The sequence below is a fragment of the Camelina sativa genome, chromosome 3 (genome assembly GCF_000633955.1).
Source record: "Camelina sativa cultivar DH55 chromosome 3, Cs, whole genome shotgun sequence".
NCBI classification, from domain to species: domain Eukaryota; kingdom Viridiplantae; phylum Streptophyta; class Magnoliopsida; order Brassicales; family Brassicaceae; genus Camelina; species Camelina sativa.
Genome location: NC_025687.1, coordinates 6,345,444 through 6,370,910, shown reverse-complemented (window position 1 = coordinate 6,370,910; position 25,467 = coordinate 6,345,444). Strand labels below are relative to the sequence as shown.

Sequence of the window (25,467 nt, the reverse complement as noted above, 5' to 3'; positions counted from 1 at the left end):
TTTCTAAGAGCTTTAAGTGACTGAATCAACGAGTGTTCTAGTTGATCATCACCAGACATGTATCGACCTCCCCATCTTACATTTCTTCTCATAACCGCTAAAACAGCAGCAATTTCCGTATCAATCATGCATGCTAAAGTGGTTGTATTGCTTGACTCAGTACTCTCAAAATCCTCAGGCTCTTCCTCAATGGACTTAATTCCAGAATGCAACTTTAGGCGACCCATTTAATCTGTTCTGATTCTTCAGCCAGAGCCCAAGGCACTTCGATGCTTACGATCTTCCTGGCAGAATGTAAGGTGGATACAGCCAGAGGATATACCCTTCACAGAGAGAGGCCAAACTCGATCATTTCTGGCCAAAAGAAAAACCAGATTAGATTAAAAGTGTTATTTTAAACAGATAACAAACTCATTTAGAGAGCTATTAAGAAAGACAATCTCGTAAATTCTCACATCATACATTCCCGAGATTAATCAAAAAGTACAAAGCTGTATCTGAATCTAGCCACTTCGATTGAAGCATATAAACCACAAGCAAAGAAATACATAAAGGTCTGAATCTGAACCATGCTGATAATTTTTCAGAGTAACCTCTTCCATAGTAGTAACTTATGTTGCAGATATTCCAAATCACATTTAGTTTATGAGTAGCTACGAAACTAATCTCAACAATTTTGAGCCCCAAAAAAAAAGCAATTCCTACAAATCCCTAAATAGCAAAGTTTGTAACCTCTTTGTTATATCAATAAACCTGATAACTCTAAACCCATCTATAAGATCAGCAACTTATAGAGTTAAGAGACACTAATTCCAATGGAATAAGCTTAGCGACAATTCAGCAGACCAGTGACAGTGTCAAGAAACCATACGAAATTTCCGAAACTATTCAGGGTTCTTCAGATGAGCAAAATCCCGTCAACACGAGAGAGAGAACTCGAAACAGGTATCGCTAAATCTCATAAGATAGAAAAAATAACAGCAATGCGAATCAACAAGAAGAAGAAAACTCGTTCGACGCAATCTAGTTCAAAAACTGAATAAGATAACTTCTGACTTAGATTTACGAGCATCAATGCCACAACGAAGGAACGATAGAAAAAAATAGTATTCGAAGAAGAAGTTTAAAGAAACGAAATCTGTAGATTTACTTACTGTTTCCTCCAGCGATTCAGAGATCTGTCGCCGGGCTCCGACGACGTGTAACAGAAATGCTTTTAAGGAAAGCACGATCGGAAAATCTCGGGGAAGGGAGCAAAGGCGAAGAGAGAAAGCAGAAAAAACAATAAAGTAAGTGATCGAATTTACGAAAACACCCCTGTCTTGCCAAATACCCATATTTCTAGTTAGAAGGGTCTGTAATTCATGATATTTAGTGCTTTAGATCCCCAAAAATATCTAAAGCTTTTACTTCATGACCCTAATATACTACAAATGGGCCTGTGACAAACTCATACTAAAAGATACGGGCCCAATTGATGGAACCTTAGTGCATGACTTGATATTTGTTTTACTCACCTCACTATATAATTTGGTTTTGTTTCTTTCGTCCAATCATATCACTTTTTGTCATTTTCAAAAAAATGGAAAAATCAAATCGTATTAAATTCTATTTAGAAAAGTATATGATACAAACAACTGTAATACTACTATACAGTTTTTATAAATTATATTATATATAAATTCTGTAGAAAAGTTGAATAATTCGTTTTCTTTCATGTTGTTGAGGTGGTTGCCTTTTGCCAGTTTGTCCTTATGGATTAGTGGGAGACAATACTTTTTAGAGTTTTATAATCGAAAAATAAGTAAACCTAATTACTACTAACTTGTCCAACATAAAACTATGTAAGGAATTAGTATACACCAATAAACATTTTATAATCATAAGATATTTATGACTTCTTGCTTTCTGTTTTAGGTATTCTTGCACCCGAAGGACATGTCTCTTTCATGTTTAATTAGTGTCAAAGAAAAATGAACAATCATTTAATAATCTATATATAATATGTTTATCAATCTATGATTCATCATCATCATCATCATATGCAATAATAAAAATATCTAAATAAATAGCTAACTACATTCATAGGTTGTGGACGAAAAGCGTTAGGTACTTTTATCATTAGTGATTATGCGTAAATAAATATAACCAATGACATCATTTTGGAAAAAGAAAAAAAAATGTTTTCGAATTCTTTTTTTTTGTTTTCACAAAATAGAATTTTATTTCACTTTAAGAAGAATCAATACAAATGTTTTGCCGAAGCCATTCCAGTAATAATACAAAATCAGAGTAGAAATTATTGTCTCGACAATCATATTTTGCTAAATTATGAGCAGTAATACTACGTTCTTTTTTTTAAAACAGGAACGATGTTGAGGCAAATTTTGATACCCAAAAATGGATATCATTGAGAAAGTTTTCGAATTCATTATTTACATGATTTAGATGTGAATAGTAATTCATATCATCGTGAGAGGTTTTTGTTTTCTTTTGAGGTTTGCCACACATCCATCCATGTTTTGAATTTTTGATGTATACCTGAATGTAACAATAAACCTATATACACTATTCGTTACATTATACACACCCCTAGATTTATAGATATCTAGATTATGGTATAATACAGAGTTGCCAGTTGGCAATGTTTCCTTAGGTCTACACTCTACACACGTTCAAGTATTATGTTTGGAACGTATCTGCTTCTTAATTCTATATTTAACTTGTATGATCTATTTGGTATCCACGTAACTACTAAACTGTACCGGACTCTGTATTAAAAAAAAGTATCAAAATAATACATAAATCAATTTAATAATCGAGACTTATTTTAGTTTAGTTTTCTTCTACTAGAATAGAATCAATGGAAAATGAAGTTAGTATGAATATATAATCAGTTTTGGTTTAAATGGAGTTGTCATCAAATTTATTGTTAATTTACTTAATTTTCCAAATTAAGTAGACATTTTGACTCCAACTAGATAAATGAGAAAAAGTTATAACAAGAAAATTTAATTACGGTGACATCACGTAAGTAAATACGTCTTGATTGGTGTTTGTAAGTCTACCAACTACACTTACAGCTGCCCAAGCTCTCTTAATTGGAATTTAAAGCTTCACCCATTAATATCTCATCTTCCTCTTCTAATTAAAAACTATTTTGGCAAAGACCATCCTCAGCGAAAATTAAAATTTTGAATATATGCAATTAACTTATTTTTTAAATAGACTTCAGTAGTTATATTATTCATGTATAGTAGTATAATATATACATTATATATGTCGAATTGAATTAGTCCGATCTTTTAGTATTTCAGATATACATATATGTACATGTTTACCATTATAAAAACTAGACCTGGTTTGCTTGGAAAAAGTGCACCCAATGACCCAAAGGTTTTCTTACCTACCTAATTTTGTATCTTTTGGGTGAGAAAAATATAGCCATCACTTCTAACAAAATTTCTTTTTATTAGTATATAATATTATCCCTACGCTTTTTTAATGATCGAAAGACTTTATAATATTTATATTCAAGAATTTTGTTAGCAATAGATGAATATTTCTTTTCGGAATTTCTTTCTGAGTAATTTTTATTTATTGCGTATTATAAATAGTTAGTCTTAAATTTATAAATATTCCCAATATAATAGTTACATAATTTATTTTTGTGCGGAAATGATAGAATAAATCCAGAAAATCATGTCCAAAAATCCTGATTACTTTCTTTTGTTATATAAAGTAAAATCAACGTACGATATTAAACATGAGCCGTCAATAGTACAGTTGAAGTAAACAAGAATCCATTCCTTCAAAAAGAAAATACTAATAAACAAGAATCCATTGTTGAGTCTTTTTCCTTGCAATAACGTCATTTTTAACCAAAAGAATTAATACCATCTAGTTTAACCGGAAGTGACATGTAATAGATGTAACCATTAAGCAAATGAGAAAGAAAACATATTATCAAAGTGGAACTAGTCTAAGTTTTGGCAGTCTTAAACATAATTTAAAAACGAGCAACTCACCGACTTTAAATAGTTTTCGTTGGAATTATACAGTTTTTAAGTGAAATAAATAAATCTTGTTCCACAAACATAGAGAATCAGGTAAGTCTCTTTCATACAACAGCTTCAACCAGAAGATTATAAAATGAAAATAAAATACTGTAAACTATTGAGAAAAAGAAAAAAAAAAATCAATGATGAGAATATATCTCCGTGGACTATTTACTCTCCTACGAAAAGGACTTCGAACTAACAAATGGCTTTTTTATTCACCTTTTTTAGCTCAATATTGTTTTTTTAATGTAGTTTATTGTACTCCTAGACGGCTTTAGCCTTTGGTTGATGTACAATAATCAATTAATCTACTACGAATGACAGATTAATACTAATAAATAACGAACTGTATTGTACAACGACATATTATAGCAAAAACATTTCCACCACTATACCAACATAGTAATTGAACATTAGCCACTACTTTGTATACGAACCACGTCGAAGTACCATGTCTTGTTTCTTCCATGGATTACCTAAACCGAATATGTTAATTAGGGGAAACTATACGCATCCCATTTAACTACTATGATCACAGAATCCATGCATCACACAATCATCTGAATCCCTTCATAATTTATATGGAGATTAAAAAAAAAAAGATGATGGTGGATAGAAAAAACTGATGTCGTGTGTGTGTCTATCAAATTGGCAACATGCATTAACTAGCTAATTTTGTGTAATATTATAGGTCGATCGATTAGAATAGATAGCAATAGAAACATATACTACTAATATATAGTCTACATTGGTTAAATTATAAATGACGTTTTAGTACATAATTTTTACACATAATAGGTTAGGATGCCGCCGTATACAATAAGCATATGATCCTCGAGAACTTCACATACGAATCTCTTCTTTTATTTTACTATTTTTCTTTTATAAAGAAAATGTTAATTCATTGTCCCAACGATTTAGACATTTTTCTCATTAATATCTATATGGAACTATAATTTTACGTTCAGCTGATCGTTAACATTTTCTTTGCCATTGTGTGTTTTCTCCCTTAAAGATCGGGTAAAAAGGTTTGTACATTTTGTCCAAAAAAAAAAAAAAGGTTTGTAAAAATGGGATATGTAGTACATACATGGAATCGATGAGGAAGAAGACAGGGTATTAAAGAGAGGTTAAGAAATTAAGAAGATCTTTCCATAAATGGCGACACGTGCTGTAAATAAATAAATAAACTCATATGTTCTGTAATGTAATTAATACGCTGTTTCTTCTTCTTCTTACCCGCGCGAGCGAAGTTCATGGGTCAATAAAAAAAAAAAATTACTACTTTTTTTTTGTTACCGGTAATAATAATCATTGAAGTGGACAACAACAATTAAAAGCAGAGAGAGAGAGAGACAAAAGAAAGAGAGATTAAAACGGGCATGAAGAGAAGACTTTGGTAAAAGGATCCGAAGAAAACGGGTTACTTAAGAAAAACAGTGTGTTATTACGGTTCTTAATCTTCTCTTAATACCTCTCTCTCTCCCTTTTCTCTTCTTGTTTATATTTTTGATTGACACGAAAAGGACAGAGAAACAACTTAGACAATAGAGAGGCAGAGAAAGAAGAAGGACGAAAACAGAGGATTTTTTTTTCAAAGATCCTCTTCTTCCTCTTTTCTTTTGACCCCTTCCTCTGTTCTTCTTCCTCTGGTTAGTTTTCTTGATTTGCAAATTAATCTTTGTTTTTTTAATGGGTCTGTAGTAATTCACGTTTTGGTTAACAAATGATTCGAGTTTTGGATTAATCTCCAATTTAAACAATGCTTTAATTGTGTTTTTCAAGATTTTTTTTGTTTTCTTATCTTTCACGTTTCATTCAAATGGCTGCATTTGTTGCGTTTGATGTTATCGATGTTTTGCTTATATTTAATATATTCTAAATTTCTAAACTAAGTAGGCAACAAATTCAAGAAAATATAAACCTCATTCGAATTTTTTTTTTGTCTTATTTCCTGTTTTAAGGTCTTGAAGATACATGAATCAACATCCCATTGTTATGAATGTTGTTGATGCATTCTCTTATGTAAACATAACTTCTTACAAGTGATATATCCGAAAGATTTAAAAAAAAAGGGGTATAATATTCAATCTTTTTTTGGCATCTTATTTTGATTTCAGACAAAGATCATTTATATATTTGGTAATGGTCTTCTTATTATCTTTTTTTTTTTTTGTTGTCTTGATATTGTTTTCCAACAGGCTCATTACAAAAGACTTTGATTTCGTTTGAGCTTAGCTGGTGAATGTAGTAGTAGTCTCCAAAGAAAAATATGGGTGGTTGCGTTTCTTCCCAGAGAAAGCTAAGCAACAAGCTTCAACAGAAGAAGCATAAGCGCGGCAGATCTGGCAAATGTCGGTCCAAAATCTCGGCTTCGATGCCAGATGTTCCTATGAAACGCATGAGTAATGCCAGTGTTAGGGATTTTGCGGTGAGCGAATATGTTCATCTTGATTTCGACAATTGTGCTGCCAAGATGATGTGTAAGCGAGCTGAGATGTCTAACGCTAACTTCCATGTCACTCAGCTTCAATGGAACTGCAGCCAAATCGATGGCAACCGTATGCACCATTCTCTCAAAACCTTGATTCTGTTTTTCTCTAAAATGTGTTTTCTTGAATCTTGATTAGTCTTTTTTGTTTTTCTATTTCCAGGAATATCACATGAGGAAGCTTGGTATGATTCCTTTAGCTACATAGATTCTGATTCTGATGATGGTTCAAATAGTAGTGTCTTCGAAGGTAAAAAAATGTCGCAGCTAGATAAAACTAGAGACATTGGTTTGTGTGTGTGTGTCTGAAAACACTGATCTTTTTTTTTTGCAGATGCAAATGCTTCTGCAATGGGACAAGTGATTCAGTATGAAGAGTTCTACGAAAGTTACCTGAAAATAGATGGAAACAAAGCTGAGTCATACTCAAGCAAGAATGAAGTTAGCATAAAGAGAAACCAAGTGGCTGATGAATCTCACCACGAGACTTACAAGACTACTACTTGTGAAGATCATCAAGATCACAGGAAGAAGTCATCAAAAGTTGTTATGGTTTCTGTGCGAAGGACATCTATCGATAGCAAATCAACAGCATCTGATTTCTGTAAGAAGATAAAAGGATCAAACAAAGTATCTTAAGTTTGGATCCCTCTTTTTTAACTTTCTTCTAATGATTTTGTATCTAAATGTGTATCAGCTTCAGCTGAGAAGCTCTTGTACCGTCCAAAAGCCGGTTCTGTGATTCAACGTTCTTTGGGAGAGAAACTAAGCAGTCAAGGAAGCTGGTCAGAGCTTTCTCCGTCGAGTTTCAAGCTCCGTGGATTGAACTTCTTCAGGTTAGGATTCAAAGTTTCAGATCAAGCAAAGTAGACCAAACAGCTTTTGTATTCACTCTTAATTGTATTTGTTTTGTATTCACTCTTAATTGTATTTGTTTAAATCATGTGCAGAGACAAGCAAAAGAGTCCTGCACCAAATTGTAGTCCTTACATACCAATCGGCATTGATCTTTTCGCATGTCCTAAGAAGATCAACCACATTGCTCAGCACATTGAGCTCCCTAATTTGAAACCAGCATCATCACAGTTCTGTGATATCCCTAATTACATGATTGTGAATATCCAGCTTCCTATGTATCCGACCTCTATGTTTGGTGACTATGATGGTGAAGGACTTAGCTTAGTCTTATACTTCAAACTGAATGAAAATTATCACAAAGAAATTTCATCTCACTTTCAAGAAACCATCAAGGTATGATAGTGATGGATCTATATATAGCCTAGCTAGGACTTGTTATGTTTTTGTTAAGAGAGATTTTAAAAAGATTTGGGGTTATGCAGAGATTTATGGATGATGAAGTGGAGAAAGTCAAAGGATTCACAAGAGAATCAACAGTTCCATTCAGAGAGAGGTTGAAGATCATGGCCGGATTGGTAAACCCTGAGGATCTTCAGCTAAGCTCTACTGAGAGGAAACTTATCACAGCTTACAACGACAGACCAGTTCTTTCTCGTCCGCAACACGATTTCTTTCGGGTTAGACTACAGCTCTTTCTTAGATATTAACTTAGATTTCATTTTTACAGCTTTGTGGTTAATTTTATGTGTGTGTTGATCATTTGGACAGGGACCAAACTACTTTGAGATCGATTTGGATATACACAGATTCAGTTACATATCAAGGAAAGGACTCGAATCTTTCAGGGATAGGATCAAGAATGGAATTCTTGATTTGGGTTTAACTATTCAGGTACTTGAATTATCTCCCAAAACACTTGGTTTGGTTAGGTCTTTATTGGAGTGTTCCTCAAGTTAACTTTTTGCTCGTTCTGACACAGGCTCAATCACCAGAGGAACTGCCAGAGCAAGTACTGTGTTGTGTCAGGCTGAACAAGATTGATTTCGTTAATCACGGACAGATTCCAACGCTTTTAACTAACAAACAATGATTGGGCTTTCGGATCTGATTCACTACAAAATAACAGAGAGAGAGAAGGATCAACCAATCAATCAAATCAATGGAGAGAGCAAAGAGACAAAAGCAGAAACAGAGAACCTTTTCATATATTTGTATTGTAGAGACAAAAGAAGAAGAAAATATCAATGTCTTTTGTGGAAACCATATCTGCTCCGCAAATTATTAAATCACATGAAAAAGAAAAGATTCATTTGTACAAACGTCATTGTTTCTTACTCTCACAGCTCACTGTTCAAAAGCCCTTTAGAAACAAACAATGCTCTGTAAATCTCATTTAAGCAATGACTATGAGATAAATGAACTATAGCAAGCAAACTTGTGTCATTAGCCATTATGTAACAAAATTACAAATAATAAATAAAAGAAAACAAAACAGTTTGATATTACAACATTATAATTTCATCCACANTTTCTGAAGCTGTTTCTTTCCTGCAAACTGCTAGATTTCTCAGACAAAGTGTGTATGAGTGAAACTTTGAAAGCTTTATCATGAAATAGGTCAGAGATTTCTTTTCTTCTCTCAAGTTGTCTGCTCTTCTTTCAGCCTTAGACGGGCAATGGGCTGCTGCTGATTTAAGTTAGCCAAACCGCCATGTCGATTATCTGGCCTTAACTGTGCCGCTGCTGCAGCAGCATGGCTGCTTGATTTAGCTGCTGGAAGGTCATGGTTATGTTTTCCTTCATATGTTGTTACTACAGCTTTTGGATCTGTTGCTGCTCTCTCTACATGTTTCCTCACTCCACATCCTGGTGTTGTGCACTTGTAGTAGCTCCTAAGGATCAAAAACAGAACACATTAAACAAGAAGGTTATTAGACATAAGCTTTATTGATCACCGATTCCACCATTCAAAGTGTATTACCTCGGATAGGGATTCCCTTTGACAACTTTTTGTCCATATTTGCGCCACCTATATCCATCATCTAGAAGATCAACTTCACTCGTCGTTTGGACAATAATTCTAGGCTCTGTCACGGTTCTATGTGAAGCAGCAGGAGCTGGTTCTGAAACCCGAACTTCCACACTTCTGCATATTCAAAGATCTCTCCCATCAAAAAAAAAAAAAAACAGAAAACATGGATTATAATTAATCATCAACAGAGCTTGTAACTTTACCTTCTCTTGGTATCAGGCTCATTTTCATCTTTCTCTCTTACACCAGTTTCTCCATTTCCGACTTCTTCACTGTCACTTGCCTCGGACATGTGCTCTGTTGTGGTAGCTTGACTTGCTGCTTCATGTTGATCTCTCTTAGTCTTGTTGGAGCTATTGGTTTGAAACTGTGATGCCGCCAGTTCAGAACTCCCACAGTTGTTATTTATGGAACTCCCATTTAGATTGGCGGTGCTATCTTTGTTTCCTCGCTTAGTGTTTTGAGGAGGTTCGTGATTGTGCTGACCTTTGTAGATGATTTCCGTTACTTGTCCATCAAGAGATCTCTCAACCTTCTTCTTGACAGGACATCCTTGATTCGTGCACTTGTAATAGCTTCGAGGAAACTCACTGCCTTTAACTTGCTTTTGCCCATATTTTCGCCAGTTATAGCCATCATCAGCTGGTTTGTCAACATTTAGAGGCTGTTGTGACCTGTGCTCGATGATAGTTACATCTGAGGTTTCTCTTTGAGCTGGTACTGAAGAATGTGGAGCCGAGGTCAGGATCTGAGCTTGACCAGATGAAAATGATTGAACTTGAGAGGAATGAGGGTACTCGGTTTGTGGCTGCATATTGGCATTGGCTTGAACTGCTTGAGGAGTGACTTGAGCTAGAGCTTGCTGATGTGTCATTCCATATGATCCCTGCACATTGTTACATTCGGGTTAGATCAAGAACCGAGCAATTAAGACAGATTCAGAGTCAAGAAAAAGAAGAGCCAGAGAAACGAATCCCGCTAGTTACCCCCAAGTCAAAAACTAGATAACCCTATCAAAGAACAAAGACTTGTCTAAAGGAACATTTGGACTATGTTCCATAATCAAACATATGAGGTCATAAGAACCAAGAAATCTTCCTGAGGATATATACAGAAACCTTGAGCAAGCCCAAATCTTGATCAACAAGCTCCTCCTTTTGTACTTCTTCTCTAAAACCTCCTAATTCAATACAGCTGAGTTGCAAAGTTCCTTCCTTTAGGAGAAATCCCAACCAAACCTCTAATAATCCCTAAATCAATTCTAATCTCATAATCTCCAAATTTTGACCAAAAAGAATGAATGATTCCAGCAAAATGGTTACAAAATCTATAATTTGTTGGAATAAACCTATATTTGCTAACAAAAACGTGTTATTTTTTTTAACCACAGCAGCCATTAGCCAACAAAACAAAAAAAAAAAAAAAAAAAAAAAAACAAGAAAACAGCTCAACAAAGAAAAGACACAACAAACTCACAGTTTCCATAAATAGATTTTTTAAACTTTCAACCAAAAACCAAACAAAATTAAAAAAAATTTGTCAGAGAGATGAATCTAAAAAACCTGAACGGGAGAGAAAAGACCCAAAAAGCTAGGTGAATCGAGCCGCATCGCCGGACTTAAACCAGGAGGTACGGAGAACATCGACGGCGATTGAGATTGAGAAATCATCAAACCGGTGGGTCTGTTCTGTTTGAATCTCGGGTCAACATCACCACCACTCGAGCTATTGTTATTATTATCATTCCCATCACCACCAATTCTCTGGTGGTAATCACTAGCACCCGTCGCAGCAGCGGCAGCAGCAGCAGCAGTGGCAGGAGAAGCCATGGCTCCAGCAAGGAGCTGAGAGAAAGACCTAAACTCATCGGAATCAGAGAACATATTAGAGACGAGAGTCATCGGACCAGGACTAAATCCAACGCCACCGTTAAAGAACATCTCACTAAAAGGACGTGGAGGAAGAGATAAAGTAGGTCGCGAGGGAGCTCCGGTGGACTTTGATGTCGACGGAACCTCTTCTTCCTTTTCCGACATCGATCTCCAAAATTAACAAACGGAAAAAAGGAAAAAAAGGAAACAAAAAGAAACCCAACAACTCAATTATCAAAAACAAAGAAGAAAAAATAAAACTTTTTAGTTTCTCAAATCTAAAATCCTTTTTGTATACATCTGTGTGAATCCGTGTCGTGTTTCGCTTCACTTTTTTTTTGCCGTTTTGTTTTCTTTTTTAATAAAATAGTATATCTCTTTTAATGGAGATTTACGAGTTTTGTAGTTGTCCTTTGTTCTGCTTCTTTTTGAGTCTTAAAACGGATCTGGAAAACATAAAAAGAGATTAAATCAACACTTTTTGGGTTTGCAGTAGAAAGTCCACGCTGCAGATATGTTTTGTAATGTAATGTAAACAAAGCTCTTTCTCTTTTTCTCTCTCTGCTCTTTTTTGTTTTTCGTTTGTGAAAAAAACAATACTACTACTCAATTTGGTTTATTTCAGTAATAATATAATGTTCAGACTTCTTGAACTAGTTAATATTTATTTATTTGAGTTAATTATGAATGAAATGAAACACATCTCCACATGTATAAAATCCCATTTCTAAGGAGAGCAGTAGAAAATTTTGGAAAAGTAATCATGTTTCACATCAATTGATATTTTTTTCTGTCGTTTTGTACATTTAATTTAAAGGTTGAATTTTTGGTCCTATTATATGTATTATTTTATCTCTATTTTTCTATATAAACAAATGTATCATTAAAAAAAAACAAATATATCATTTAAAGAGATCATGTATATTTTTAATAGATCAATCATTGTAAACTTTACAATACTTTAAAAACTTAAGCATTTTTTACATATTTTAAAACTTTCTGAGAATGCTATGGTAAATGAATGAAAAAAAAAAGAATTGATAGTTTTTACATTTTAAGAGATGAAGATGAGTACTACTAATTCCACCACGCCAACACCAGGTTACGTGACTGAATCTAACTTATTATTCTTAATCCTTTTGATATAACAAACAAACAAACAATATGAATCTCTTCTTAGTCAAAGCAAAACAAAAAACTATACCAAATAGATCGATTTAGGTTTTCACTTTTACAAAAAGCGTCGGTCTTGTTATTGTACGGTGAATCTGGAGCGAGAGAGGCTGGGACATCCCCGGACAAGGCCACAAGCTACTCCACGTTGTACGTATCAGAAAATGACAACTCACTTTCCGTTTTTTAAGGCCCATTTCGTATCTTAATGGGCTGTCGAATATAAAGCCTGCCTAATCATACATACCATGATAGCTGTTTTTTCTAGTTAGAACAAAAAAAACAGTAGTATTAAAATAAATACATGTTATTGCTGTAATACAGTTTTTTTTTTTCAAGTGAAAGCAATGGATTTCTAAATTATAGTTATAATCCCTAAAATACTCATAATTACAAAACTATCATGTAAAAAAAAGAAAAAGAAAAAAAAAAATCAGTCGCCAGCTGCTGTCGCTGCGACATGCTTTCGAACAGGGCCTATATCACAATTAAACGCACGTTAGAAATGTCAATCAGCTTGTTGCTGGATAATATAATTTGTGGAATAAGGCCCAATGGGCCTGAATATCAGAGACAGTCAGCTTATGAATCAGTGACATGATGTCATGATGTCATGATGTCATGATGTGTTGGTTTCTCAGCTTTTCTTAATATTGTCGACGACCAGGACAGGTGCTGAGGTGAGCGGGGTCTATGAGCGTGAAAGGTATATCTCGTGATGGGATCAAGATGACACGCGCCGTTAATGCCTACAAAGATCGTATAGTTAAGTGTGCGAGCGATCACAGGTGATTGGTGATGGAGACTTTGATGGCCCCCTTTTGATTCTTGCGGATTCCCATATTTGTAGGGTCTCTTAGTTAGTTAATTAGATCGAACGCAGATTTAAACATTGATATATAGCATCAAGTGTTAAAGTAATACTTAGTACTATAATTTAATGACGATAGATTAATAACTTCTTAACAAAAAAAAAGAGAAAGAGATAATGGTAATATTAAAATTAGGATTATATTTTGATGAATTTGCTGACAAGGGAATGAAGACTAGATTCTGACGGTTTAATTATATGATCAATTAATCATCAAAAGCTTTCTTGAAAAGCATTTGTTTGATGATTCTGAAACGTGTATTATTAGTTGATATTGATGGAAAAACTTGTGAAATAAAGCTGTGTACTGGAAAAGTTACCTACGTGTTGTAATTGTAGTCTAGTAGTAGTTACTACTTTACTCTAGTGTAATCGTTTCTATACGGTATCTAGAAACGTCTTTAGGGAAAAAAAAGAAAAAAAAACGTCTCCAGAACTAAAATTTTTTAAAAACGTACAAAAAAAAATTAAAAATAAAAAATTGTCGAAAAGGAACTTTGCATAGCCTTTCACCTACTACGTACCTCGCCTTTAGAATATGGTTGGAGCAAATATATATGTTCTATAAAAAAAAACCATAGATACTAGTACATAACTATTTGTATATACGTTCACTTCCAATCACATTATATAACAATTGTTCACACATATTGAAACATATTATGCCTGTTAGTTAATTTATCGAGACATATCATAAAACACTTACAACTAATTTTGATTCATTTGTTTTTTTCTGATAAATACGAAAAATACAGGTATTTTGTAAAATACAGTACAGAATGATACATGCACTTTTTAAAATAGGATCCAGGGAAAGAGCAATCATAGGTCAGAGGCTATTAAAAGGACAACCTAAAGAGATTTTGTACTATATTTCTGAGCACGACAAATATTTTTCGAAGCTGACAAATTAATTAAATTATTAACGATTAAAAATATAAAACATGGTTACTAAACCAGGATTATACGAAAATTATTTATCAAAACCATTTTACTTGGGTTTACCAATAGTATTGTCACTAATTAACATACATTTGTTGTGTTTTTTGTTTCTCATATGAAAATTATAAGTAGAAGGGTAGAAACGGAAACTAATAAATACTTCTGCTTCTGGAGACAAAAAGAAAATATTTGTTTCTCTCTTTCCCGTTTCAAACTTACAATATTTTTAAGACAAAACAAACCACTACTCACTCTTTAATTACATCATCTGCCATTTAAATTTATTAATTCACCAAAACTGCCCTTAGAGAAATAGGAGAGCATCTTCTTCTTCTCTCTTCCCTTTTTTCTCTTTGTCTTTGTCGACAAAATTCGGTGATTGGCCCTTTTCATATTCCAAGTATAATAATAGTAGCATCCGTACACGCACAAGCCGGTGAAAACGATGTAATAAACTAGAACTACAACTAAATTAATAACTAAAAACTGTTTAGTAACTAGTAAGTAGTTTTATCTAATTTTTTCAAATGGTCATATTTCATCTTATCTGCTTGTTAGATTTTTTTTTCATGACAAGGGAAAAAAAAAATAAAGCATTACAAATGTAACGTAGTCACACTTGACAGACGACGACTTACACACCATCAGTATCTTAGTTATGCCCTTATCTGAAAGCTACTACAATTGAGTATTATTACTTTTTTTTTGTAGTGATTTAGGCCCAAATTCTATATTTGGAAATGGGCTTATCATCAATCTTATTCAAGGGGAAAAGAACAAAAAGCAAAAAAAATATACTAGATTGAAGAAACACTAAAAAATCATATAATATATCCATATGGATATAGTTCTATGCTTAGTATTTTATGGACAAACAGTCAATAGTTATATAAATCAATCATATACCTAATCAATAATACATACTGCATTTTGAATTGGGTTATGACCGATTTAGTCCCCGGGGACTTCCTCGTTGGGGTTCATACGGATTTATACAGACTGTAGTAAGCTGGTTTCATAAAGTTTTTGAAATCAAAACAAAATAAAAGAAATTAATACGAAAGGTGCAAGATATTTATACCATTTAAGATACTCACACAGGTTGATCATGATTACAATCGTAGTAAAATGATTTATATCTTGGGTTTTTTTTTTCTAATGATAATTATTATACCGTTATGAATTGGTTAGATGGTTTATTTTACTTGTAAATTTCGTTTATTAATACCAATAACTTTGACAATTTTTTTATCCATCATTAGAGTAATGTTTTGATTTGTATGTAGTTGGAATCAATATATACCCATAAATCTTAAATTTCGCCAATAACATTTGTATCAAATGCACAATCCATTCTGATTAATTCGGTTTTGGTTTTCTCTTAAAGTATGTATGCTCGGTGTTTCAGACAAAAAAAAAAACGAACTAAAACAGATCTGGATTAGCTATAGATTTTATTGGAATCTACTTTTGCAGGCTACAAAACGAGATAAATTAAGTGTTTAATTCATTGCTTTTTTGTGTGGACAAGTGTGGTTTGTCTACGTTCTTTGATGCTTTTTCAAAAATTTATGTAAAAAAACTTTTGGAAAGGGACTATCTTTATGTAACAACTCATGAGAGATTTTTTTATTTTTTATTTTTATTTTTTGCATTTAATAAAAATAATACTACTCCGTATGTATAGATTAATAATAGATTGACGTACGCGTTAAAGACGAGAGAATATTTTAAAAATACATAGTTATTCTTTTTCTTTCGGGGTAAAAGGAGAGCTAGTGGGAGACGAGTGGCAAAATAGTTTACTTTTTTTTTCTTCTCAATTTCAGTTTCCTTTGTTTTTAATATTGTTAAGTGATAAATATATTTCCGATATGATAAAATATTATGAGCCTGCCACATAACATAATTATCTCATAATAACATAATTATCTCATAATTCTATAGTTTTTTAAAAAACCATCATTGATATACTTAAAAAACCATCATTGATATACTTAAAAAACTTAGATCTATATTGTTTGGATCAAAATACGTGTTTTATTATGAGTCTGAAGTATAATTTTGTTTGGTAGAAAAACTGATGAAAATTGATCGTTGCATATATATATATTTAGTATAGTTGCATTGCATGTGTGTATATATATTTAACATTTAATAAAATTATTAATACTATTTGGATTCGCAATGAAATCAATTTGGTGGGACACACCATAAGAACTATGATAGGACCCTTGACTAATACTTAAGTTTTATAAAATCTTTGATTCTTTTTTTTTTTAGTTTTCTGATGAGAGTGACATTTCCGAAAGTATACTTTGGACCACTTTTAAGGTCTATATCCCAACTTATCTTGAACCCAAATAAAAGCATTTTTAACAACTATTGATACTTGTTTATTAATTATAATAAGGATTACATGCCCTTCGATCTAATTGTTTAGCGCTTCGATCGTTTTTTTTTTCTTTCTTTACTGATATGTATTTGAAATTCAGTTTTTTTAAAATAATGAAAATAAATAACGTTGGTAAGTTTTGAGGAGAGAAAGATAGATACTGTATAATATTTGATTTTGTTTGTGAAAATAGTTCACATATGTAGATCTACCATATATATATATATTATAGTTTATTCCTGATTTTATTTTTGTCTAACTACTATGTATTCTTGGATTTAAAAAGTAAAAAAATGAGACAATGTCATAAATTTTCCGATGTTACCTAAAAAAATATACCAATACGGAACTAACCATGTGGGTTTGTGACATAAGAGACAAAACATAATGATGCCATGCCACACAACAGGCGAAGACCGTAGGTTTTGTTTGTTTTATTTTTACTTTTTAAATAACTAATTACCAAAAAAAAATTCACGTCTAAGATACCAAAATAATTTCAACAAAGATATTTTTATACAGAATTTTAAGCTTTAATAAATGAAAATTTAGAAGGCTTTCGAACTTTGTGCATATAAAAATTTATAAAGAGTTTTTGGTCACATCCATAGTAAAAAAGTTATAATTATTTTGTTACTCCTTTAGGGGTCATTTCTTCACAGTTGTTAATAAATATATAAACATATGTGAGCTGGACCCTTGCTCTCACCAGATTTGATACCAAAAACATCTTTGGAAATTCAATCCTATTAACAACATTCATTTTTTTTTTCATATACAAGTAGACTTTAAACATCTAAGCTATAACTAACCAGAAGGTTATGGGATAACTCGTTATTCCATATTATTATTATTTTTGAAAGCGTACTTGACAACTTTAGTCATCAATCCAAAAATTTGTAGAATTCTTAAGAGCCTATAGAAAGGATTTTTAGGTGGGACCTACATTTTGTTTGCTGTCAATAATTTATTAACTACTGTTTTATTTTTAAATTTATACTAGTATTTTAAAAAAGGACTTGAGAGAGGCCTAATTATCAAAAACCAAAAAATATATACAAAAATAAATTTAGGCCTAAAAACATAAAAAAAAATGTGTTAAATAAAGAAAGCGTAATCAATGGGCAAAGGATTTACCATATATATCCTTGACGAGTGACGACATGTTCCTTTTCAATTTTCATTTTTTTCTTCTATTACTATATAGTATATACAGAGTATTAGTCGCTGTAAATAACAACATTTGACATTATATCATTAATTTATATATTTTTTCAAATACTTTTGAAACCTTCTAGGAGATTCAATATACACAATTTAAAAATTTTAAAAATTAATTAATTAAATTATGTTAACACGTTTCACAATTTAAGTTGTAGGATACACCAATGACCGATTAAAGTCGATATAACCATATTAAATTATTACAATACAAAATTAAATACTTATATGTATAATATTATATATTATTTTTCTCTTAAAGAAAGGATTGAAAAGAAGATGAAGAGAACCTAGAAGATACCCCCATTTTAGATTTCACCAATAATTTTACTTCTACTGCTCATTACTCAATCAACTTTTTTTTTTGGCAAGAAAATTTTATTTAAACATTTAATTTAAATATAAGATATTTTACCTAAAACCGATTTAATAAATGGAAATATCCTAAATTCCTATATAGAAAAAATCCAATTTATCACTTAAAAAACAAAATAAAGAAACAGTTTCAGGAGGCCAAAAAAATAACAAATCATATTCTGATATATTGGAAAAATCCTGATTTTTTTTTCTATAATAATATGTGTTAAAATGTTAATATTTTTTATTATTATTACATTCCCATAAAATCGAAGTGAGTAAAGAAAAATAAAAATAAAAAAAAAGGAGAAGAAAAAACAGAGAATAAAAAGGGAAGAGAAGACACACTGTACAAAAGCCAAATCCCCCCCCCCCCCCNCCCCCCCTCTCGGCCCTCGTTTCCTCTCTTCTCATTTTCGGATCTTTCTTTCTCTTCTTCTTCTATAATAATATAAACAAACTCTCTCTCTCACAAACCTTCTTTATCATCCTCCTCCTCCCTTCCCTCACAATACAAGCAGCAGAATTTTTATGTTTGATTAAAGAGAGAGAGAGAAGAGTGGCCCAGTAGATCGAAAAAGATGACGATCTAATTTTTTCCATTAATGGTGTTTTACGCTATAACTCTTATTATACCCACCACCATCCCTCCCATTTCTCTACTAGAGAGATTCGACTATTTGTTCTTTCTTTTTTGCCTTTCTGATTCTTAGATTTTTTTTTTTTTTTTTTTAAATTTTTTATAAAAATTTAATTTTTAATTTCTTCTGAGAAAGTATCGAAGACGAGCTCGGCGATAAGAGGATGTGGGTTTGAGGTAATTAAAACCATAAAAATCCCATTTTTATAATCTCTATTAATTGGGTTTTGTCTTATGATTTTGGAGTTTGGAGATTTCCCAATTTCACTAGATTATAATAAAGTAGTATTCTTTCTTCTCAATTTGGTACAATCCTCCTTTGTCCTAATATGTTTCAGATTCTCCTTTGTTATCTAACTTTAGATTTCAAGTTGATTGCTCAAGATCCTATTTTGACTCGTCGGCGTTTACAACTCAAAAACCCTTTTGCTATCACTTTACAAATTGCTTTGTGTTTTACTGTTTGACTTTTGGATGATGGATTTTTCAAGCTACTGGGTTTCTGGTGATTTAGATAGATAGTTACATTAGAGCCTCATGGAGCTTTTAAAGTCCTTGTTTTGTGAGGCAATTTCAGTTTCTTTTAATTTCAGATTTGCTTATCTCTGGCGGAGACTGAGGTTTTGTATTTTTTTTGTTTGTTTTTGTTTTGTGTGAGCAGGAATGGGAACAAAGGTGCACTGTGAAAGCTTATTTGGTGGATATCATCACTCTATGGGAGATCTCAACAAAGAGTCTAACGGTTGTAGATGGCCATTGTTCTACAGTGACAGTAAAACCTCTGCTGCTGCTGCTGCTAATGATCAATGCTACAATGGCTTCCCTTCCCAGACTACTTCATTTGGCTATGACAAAGATTTGGTGAGAAGGACAATGCTCGAACACGAAGCTGTTTTTAAGACACAGGTTTACTTACTTGAAGATTTTTCTCTCTGATCTTTCTCCGTTCTCTGGTATTTTCAGCTTATTTTTGTGAAATTTTGATCCTTTTTAACCAGGTTTTGGAACTTCACCGGGTGTACAGCATACAAAAGGATATGATGGAAGAACTGAAAAGGAAACAGTTGAATAACGAATGGGCTCCGATTGAGGCATCTTTCTCATCTCAAGCTACAAATGTCGATGCCCGTAAATGGAAAATCCCAACTTTCCCTTTGGCAAACTCTGTTTACGATAGGCCATCCATGTCTGTGGTTGAGGATAATGGACATTCTCCCATGAAAGGAAGCAGTTCTCAAGTGGTTGTTGGCCCAGTTTCATGGCAAAATGGAGCTAGTTCCAAGAATGTTGAAATGTCGGAGGCTAGACCGACGAAAATCAGAAGAAAGATGATCGACCTTTGTCTTCCAGCTGATGAGTACATTGATGACAATGACGAAGTTGTGGAGCTAAAAGATCACAGGGTTTGCAGCACCTCTAGTCAGCTTCCTAATGGAGATGTGAAGACTGAATCTCGCGGAGATGGGTTGAGGATTAAATATGGCTCGAGTAGAAGCAATGGTTTAGCTGACTTGAATGAACCAATCGATGCTCAAGAAACGAACGAATTTGCTTATGGTCATCCCCGTGACTTGCGTAATGGTGAGTTTCAAGGCCATATTCGCGACTATGGAAAATCTCTGAACCCGGGTAGTGTAAGGGACCATGTTCCTGTTGTCTCTCTGCATTCAGATGAGAACAATAGACCAAAAGTTTGGCCACATCAGCCCTTAAGAAATGGTAAGATGATCCATCATGTTGTAAATGCCATTGTTGGATTCTTCCATGGTTACACATGTTTTTTTTATTTACCAATGTTTTCATGTAAAATCTGCCATATGCAGATCATTATACTGGCACACACAAGTCTGCTGCTCCATTTTTTCAAGCGGCCAAGCCTCTTGATTCGTCCTCTCAGCATATGCAAGTTCTAATGAACAGTTCACAAAGAGTTATGAGTGTACCTAATTCTGGTCCACCAAGTAAGCCAGTGTTCTGGAGAGAAAGAACGTTTATTGATCTAGAGGCTGATACTGATACCAATAGTAGTCATGAAGCCATCACTCATCAAAATCACGTGGAGTCAAGTTTAACTTCTCACCAACAGCGCCACTTGTATCCGTATAATCCTCCAGATTCTGCTGTCTCGTGGAACCATTTGCAGTCTTCTTGGCAAAATCCTGGTTTTGGATTTTCTCATAAAGTTGCTTCAGCACAGAGATACCCGGTTCTAAACTTGTCTGACACACTAAGTGCTAATACTCAGAGACAAGGGTTTCTTGGAGATAGACTGCAGTATGAAAGCAATTCTAGATTTAACCCGGGTTGTGGGAATCCCAGTCGGTTAAACCACAACATGTTTTACAATGAGTGTTCCTCTTCATCAAAACCAAAACTCGCTGGGACTGACTTTAATTATCCTAATGGTGGAAGAAGTGACTACAGCTCGGAGATGAAGTGTGTGAGAGATTTGAATTTAAATGTGACACTTTCAAATACTTCTGTTGTTGAAGTTAGAAAGGATGAAGAACGCTTGGGTACTTTACCATGGCTTAATAAACCCAAGTCTGTTTGTAACTCTGAGATGGCTGATGGGAAAGGGAATCTGAAGAGCAATGATGTTGTTCTGAGTTCTACTTCGAAACCATTGGATATTAAAGATGAGGCAGGAGACAAAGTTCAGAATAGTATGTGGCTAGAGAGGTTAAAGTCTGGTTCTTGTTCCAGTAATCCGGAGACTGAGAAGTTAACTGCTAACGTGGAAAATCCTGGATCTGCTTTTAAAGATCAATCCAATGCAGGAAAAGGTAAAGTCCATAACGTTAGGATGCTAGACATGAACGAACCGTGTGATCCTTTTTGGGATGATGATCAGCAAATAGAGGAACAACAGATTGGTACAAAGGCATCGGTTAGTAATAGGTGTCAGATTGATTTGAATATGTTGGTTACTGATGATGAAGGCGAACATTGTTCTGTTCCTACCAGTTCAAGACAGATGAATTCGAAGGCACCTATGATAGATTTGGAATCTGTTCCGGAGTCTGATGATGAAGAAGAAGATGATAATATCTGTGGAGAAAAGCCATCAGAGGAAACCCCAGTTGAAGAAAAAACTCTAGAGAAACCGCCAGAGTTTGAAAAATTAGCAGCAGAAACAATAGTTTCCATCTCTTCAGCTTGCGTAGATAGAGAGCTTGAAGTTGCTGCTTCGCCAGAAGTCTCTGAAACCATCATCCTTCACTGGTTTGCAGAAACAGTAAATGCTCACAAAGAGAATCTGGACACAAAGCTCGATACTTTATCGAGCAATCAGTCACGTTCTATCGAAGAGATTGATTACTTTGAGTCAATGACCCTGCAACTACCTGAGATATCAGAAGAAGAGTATATGCCTAAGCCATTGGTTCCTGAAGACCTCAAATTGGAGGAAACTACAGGAACTACGCTGGTAACGAGCCAAAGACCAAGAAGAGGAAACGCGAGAAAAGGGAAACATAGACGAGATTTCCAAAGAGACATTCTCCCTGGACTTGTGTCTCTTTCAAAACACGAAGTAACAGAAGACATTCATATGTTTGATGGGTTCATGAGAGCAGCGGGAAGCTCCTGGACTCCAACCGGTTTAACAAGGAAAAAAACCGGTGCAAGAGGAAGACCAAGACGAGTCATAACAATCCCTGCTGAACCGGTCTATATCCGGTTTNAGCTCCTGCTCAAGTGGTTCATCAACAACATGTTGTGAGCAATCAAAACAACAATGGTGAGACTGAAATGAGTTTAGAAGATAGAAGCTTTGCAGGTTGGGGTAAGATGACAAGAAGGCCTAGAAGACAACGATGTCCTTCAACTACTACAACTGTAACAACTGCAAGTAACCAACGTTCGTCATCACACGCGCCTTTCACGTGACAATGATGTTGAGACTTTGGGAAAGTGACTATGAGATTATTATTACTGTACCGAGTACGATTCTTTTCAAAAGAGTTGTCGTATAGAGAGAGAGAGACGTAATATAAGAGAACAGTTTGTGATAGAGATTTTTCATCGACTAATTTTTTTAATTTTTATTTTAGGTTGGTGATGAATACATGAAGATATTTTTATTCGTTCAACCACTTTTTAATGGAGTTCCATACCGATACATTTTGCCGTACTGTACCGTTTCGGTTAATATACAGAATTCAAATTCGGTTCGGTTCGGTTCAAATATATGATCTAATGGGCCTATTTCGGTAACTTGCTAATATATGGCCCAACGATGTTGCGGAACAAAAGGGTAATTTTGGAATGTGACACTGATTCTCGTGTAATTGCTAATAAAATACTTAAAAGACAATAATATCTCATCTCACGACACGTCGTCATCTCTGGAACTCCGGACCGTCCGATCAAAAGCGTCTCAGCTTTTAACCTTTTGCTAATCTTCGTTTTCTTTTTTTTGAATAAATGTTACATGTTTTCGTCCTTGGAGCGATCGATATTTGTATTAACGCCCCCAAAATTTTCTGAGTCACTTCCAAAAACACAGAGATCGTCCCGTCCCTCTCGTTTTCGTTTGCGTTTGCTCTCACTTCTCAACGATGTTTAGTCGTAGCTCTTGTAAGATTTCACGGTCAATTCTCTCTGATGTTTTGTTTATGTTTTTGTTTTAGATCCGAAAGTTTCGAAATTTGTATGTTGCCACAAATGCTTCAGTTGCACACATTGCATTGTCGATTTGGCACACTCCAATTTAGCAGCAGTAGCAGTAGCACCAAATCTACGATCGTGAGCTCGAATGATCCGTTTACAGAGGAACAATGTATGCAACATTGACGTAAGAACTGGGACAAAACAGAGAAGTAATCGATTACTCAAGCCATTGGGTTTTGGCCTAACCGTAGATTTCAACTTTGGTTAGAGAAAATAGGAGGAGCCATAGGCCCATAGAGCCATTTTAAGGCAATGCAGCCACGTTACGTGTTGGACCAAGATCAAAGAGTTCGAAGCACTCAGTAGATGATACCAGGTAAGCACTCACTTTCTCTTACCTGAATTCGTAGAAGCCTTCAAAGAAGATTGGTTAGGAGCTTCACCAGATGGAGACGTTCACGTGGTGTGCTGAAGTGAAAATGTCCCGCCATTTTACGACGGTGATAAAATACAGGCTTATCCATGGAAGAAGATTCCTTGGTACTATCCTATGTATGTTCCATCAAGCGCAACGCTTGATGGAGATTATGGATAAGAGATTGGTTGGATTTGTATTGTTGGACTGTTAATGACTTAATGGAACTAGTTTGTTTAGGATTGAAAGAGATTCTGCGTTTTAAGGAGATGTGTAAGTAACACTTGTTGATTTTTGGGTGAACCATGTTGTGCCTGGGAGAGAGATGTTCAAGAGTTTAGTTGTAACGGATCCTTTTAGTGATTATGTACCTGGATCTAGACATGAACGAACCAGGTTTTGCGTGGGGCTGAGAGGATTGTTGATAACTCTAAGCGTTTGTTTTATGAAATTAATGGACAGATTCTAGAGTGATATATACATCAGTGTCTCTGTTTCTTAATGTCCATCTTTTGAGGTTGTATGATTTTAGGAAAACTGTTTAACATAGAAACTGTTTACGAAACACTAGTTTAACATAGAAAATTAAAAACCTTTTAGAACACATAGAATTTAAAGAAACGGGAGAATAAGCATAAACACAACACAGATGGACACTATACTATGATCACCTGAATTTATTACACTCACTCGTCACTCCCCACACTAACACAAACGATGCAGCATAAACTAGTCACAAGTCACAACACGATACTTAAAAGTTATTTAATTATTATTACGAAAGTGGGACAACAATTAACGATCAAATCACTTCATGAAACCTTGAGCCGTCTTGGCAAAACCTCCAAGCCCACCACCAGACTCTTCACCGTCTTTCTTAGCCGCCGGCTCAGTCTGACTTACTGGCTCAGCCTGAGTCGTCGTCGGAGGAGGAACACCAGCGCCGGTACCGGTGGTGTGTGACGACTCGTAGTCGTTGAGATACTTCTCTGCCTTGTCGAGGTACTGACCAGTGCTAGTCGTTTCATCGAACTTACCGTATTTCTCGGCAGCGTCTAAGATATCAGCGGAGGCTCCGGCGACTTTACCTTTGTCAAGTTTGTCTGATTCGTTACGGGCTGCGGCTTGAGCAGCTTCGGCTACGACCTTGGCACTCGCCATGAGCTCGGCGTTGGAAGCTGGTCTTGTGGCTGTTTCTGTTCCTTCGGCTGCAGCAGGCTTGTTGTGTTCTGGCTCCTCTGGTTTCGAGCTTGAGTGTTTCTTAACTTGCTCGGAGATGAAATTCATTTTTTTTTCTTTCTCTTCTCTGAATATAAAAAAGCTTTTGTTTGTGTGTGTTGGATGTATGAGTTACGAGATGGATATGTCTATTATTTATAGATTGAAAAAAATGGATATTTATCCAATACAATTATATTCTTTTTACAAATAAACGAGATCACGGAATATTTATTATATGGAGAAAATAAACAGATGATAATTATAAAACCATTTAGAAAAAAACTGTAATTAATTACTATGAATAA

General features: G+C 34.3%; 4 protein-coding genes and 1 pseudogene across 5 annotated transcripts in view; 2 read left to right on the top strand and 3 right to left on the bottom strand.

Annotated features, from left to right (window-relative positions):
• The window catches only part of LOC104772824 (ARF guanine-nucleotide exchange factor GNOM), a 7,893-nt gene extending 6,617 nt beyond the window's left edge, over positions 1-1,276 (bottom strand). The window contains exons 1-2 of the mRNA XM_019243437.1: positions 1,155-1,276; positions 58-354 (exon numbers count right to left, since the gene is read on the bottom strand). Of these exons, the coding sequence (XP_019098982.1) occupies positions 58-227 (170 nt within the window). The 5' untranslated portion in view covers positions 228-354; positions 1,155-1,276. The remainder of the gene's footprint in view (positions 1-57; positions 355-1,154) is intronic.
• LOC104772811 lies at positions 5,418-8,673 on the top strand. Of its 2 annotated transcripts, XM_010497383.1 has the most exons (10): positions 5,418-5,713; positions 6,026-6,138; positions 6,263-6,622; positions 6,716-6,802; positions 6,887-7,156; positions 7,250-7,388; positions 7,503-7,803; positions 7,893-8,087; positions 8,179-8,301; positions 8,390-8,673. In XM_010497383.1, exons 3-10 carry the CDS (start codon positions 6,334-6,336, stop codon positions 8,498-8,500), a joined length of 1,515 nt encoding a protein of 504 aa, XP_010495685.1. In that variant the 5' UTR covers positions 5,418-5,713; positions 6,026-6,138; positions 6,263-6,333; the 3' UTR covers positions 8,501-8,673. The 2 variants fall into 2 exon arrangements, with proteins under 2 accessions (XP_010495685.1, XP_010495690.1); XM_010497388.1 differs by lacking the exon at positions 6,026-6,138.
• Positions 8,941-11,772, bottom strand: LOC104772804 (probable WRKY transcription factor 4). Its single transcript, XM_010497378.2, has 4 exons — positions 11,005-11,772; positions 9,646-10,328; positions 9,392-9,556; positions 8,941-9,302 (listed from the first exon to the last, which is right to left on the bottom strand). The coding sequence occupies exons 1-4, from the start codon at positions 11,476-11,478 to the stop codon at positions 9,050-9,052; spliced, it is 1,575 nt and encodes a 524-aa protein (XP_010495680.1). The 5' UTR covers positions 11,479-11,772; the 3' UTR covers positions 8,941-9,049.
• On the top strand, positions 18,697-23,006 carry LOC104772797 (annotated as a pseudogene).
• Positions 24,498-25,296, bottom strand: LOC104772791 (nodulin-related protein 1-like). The gene has a single exon (XM_010497368.2). The coding sequence runs from the start codon at positions 25,226-25,228 to the stop codon at positions 24,749-24,751; it is 480 nt and encodes a 159-aa protein (XP_010495670.1). The 5' UTR covers positions 25,229-25,296; the 3' UTR covers positions 24,498-24,748.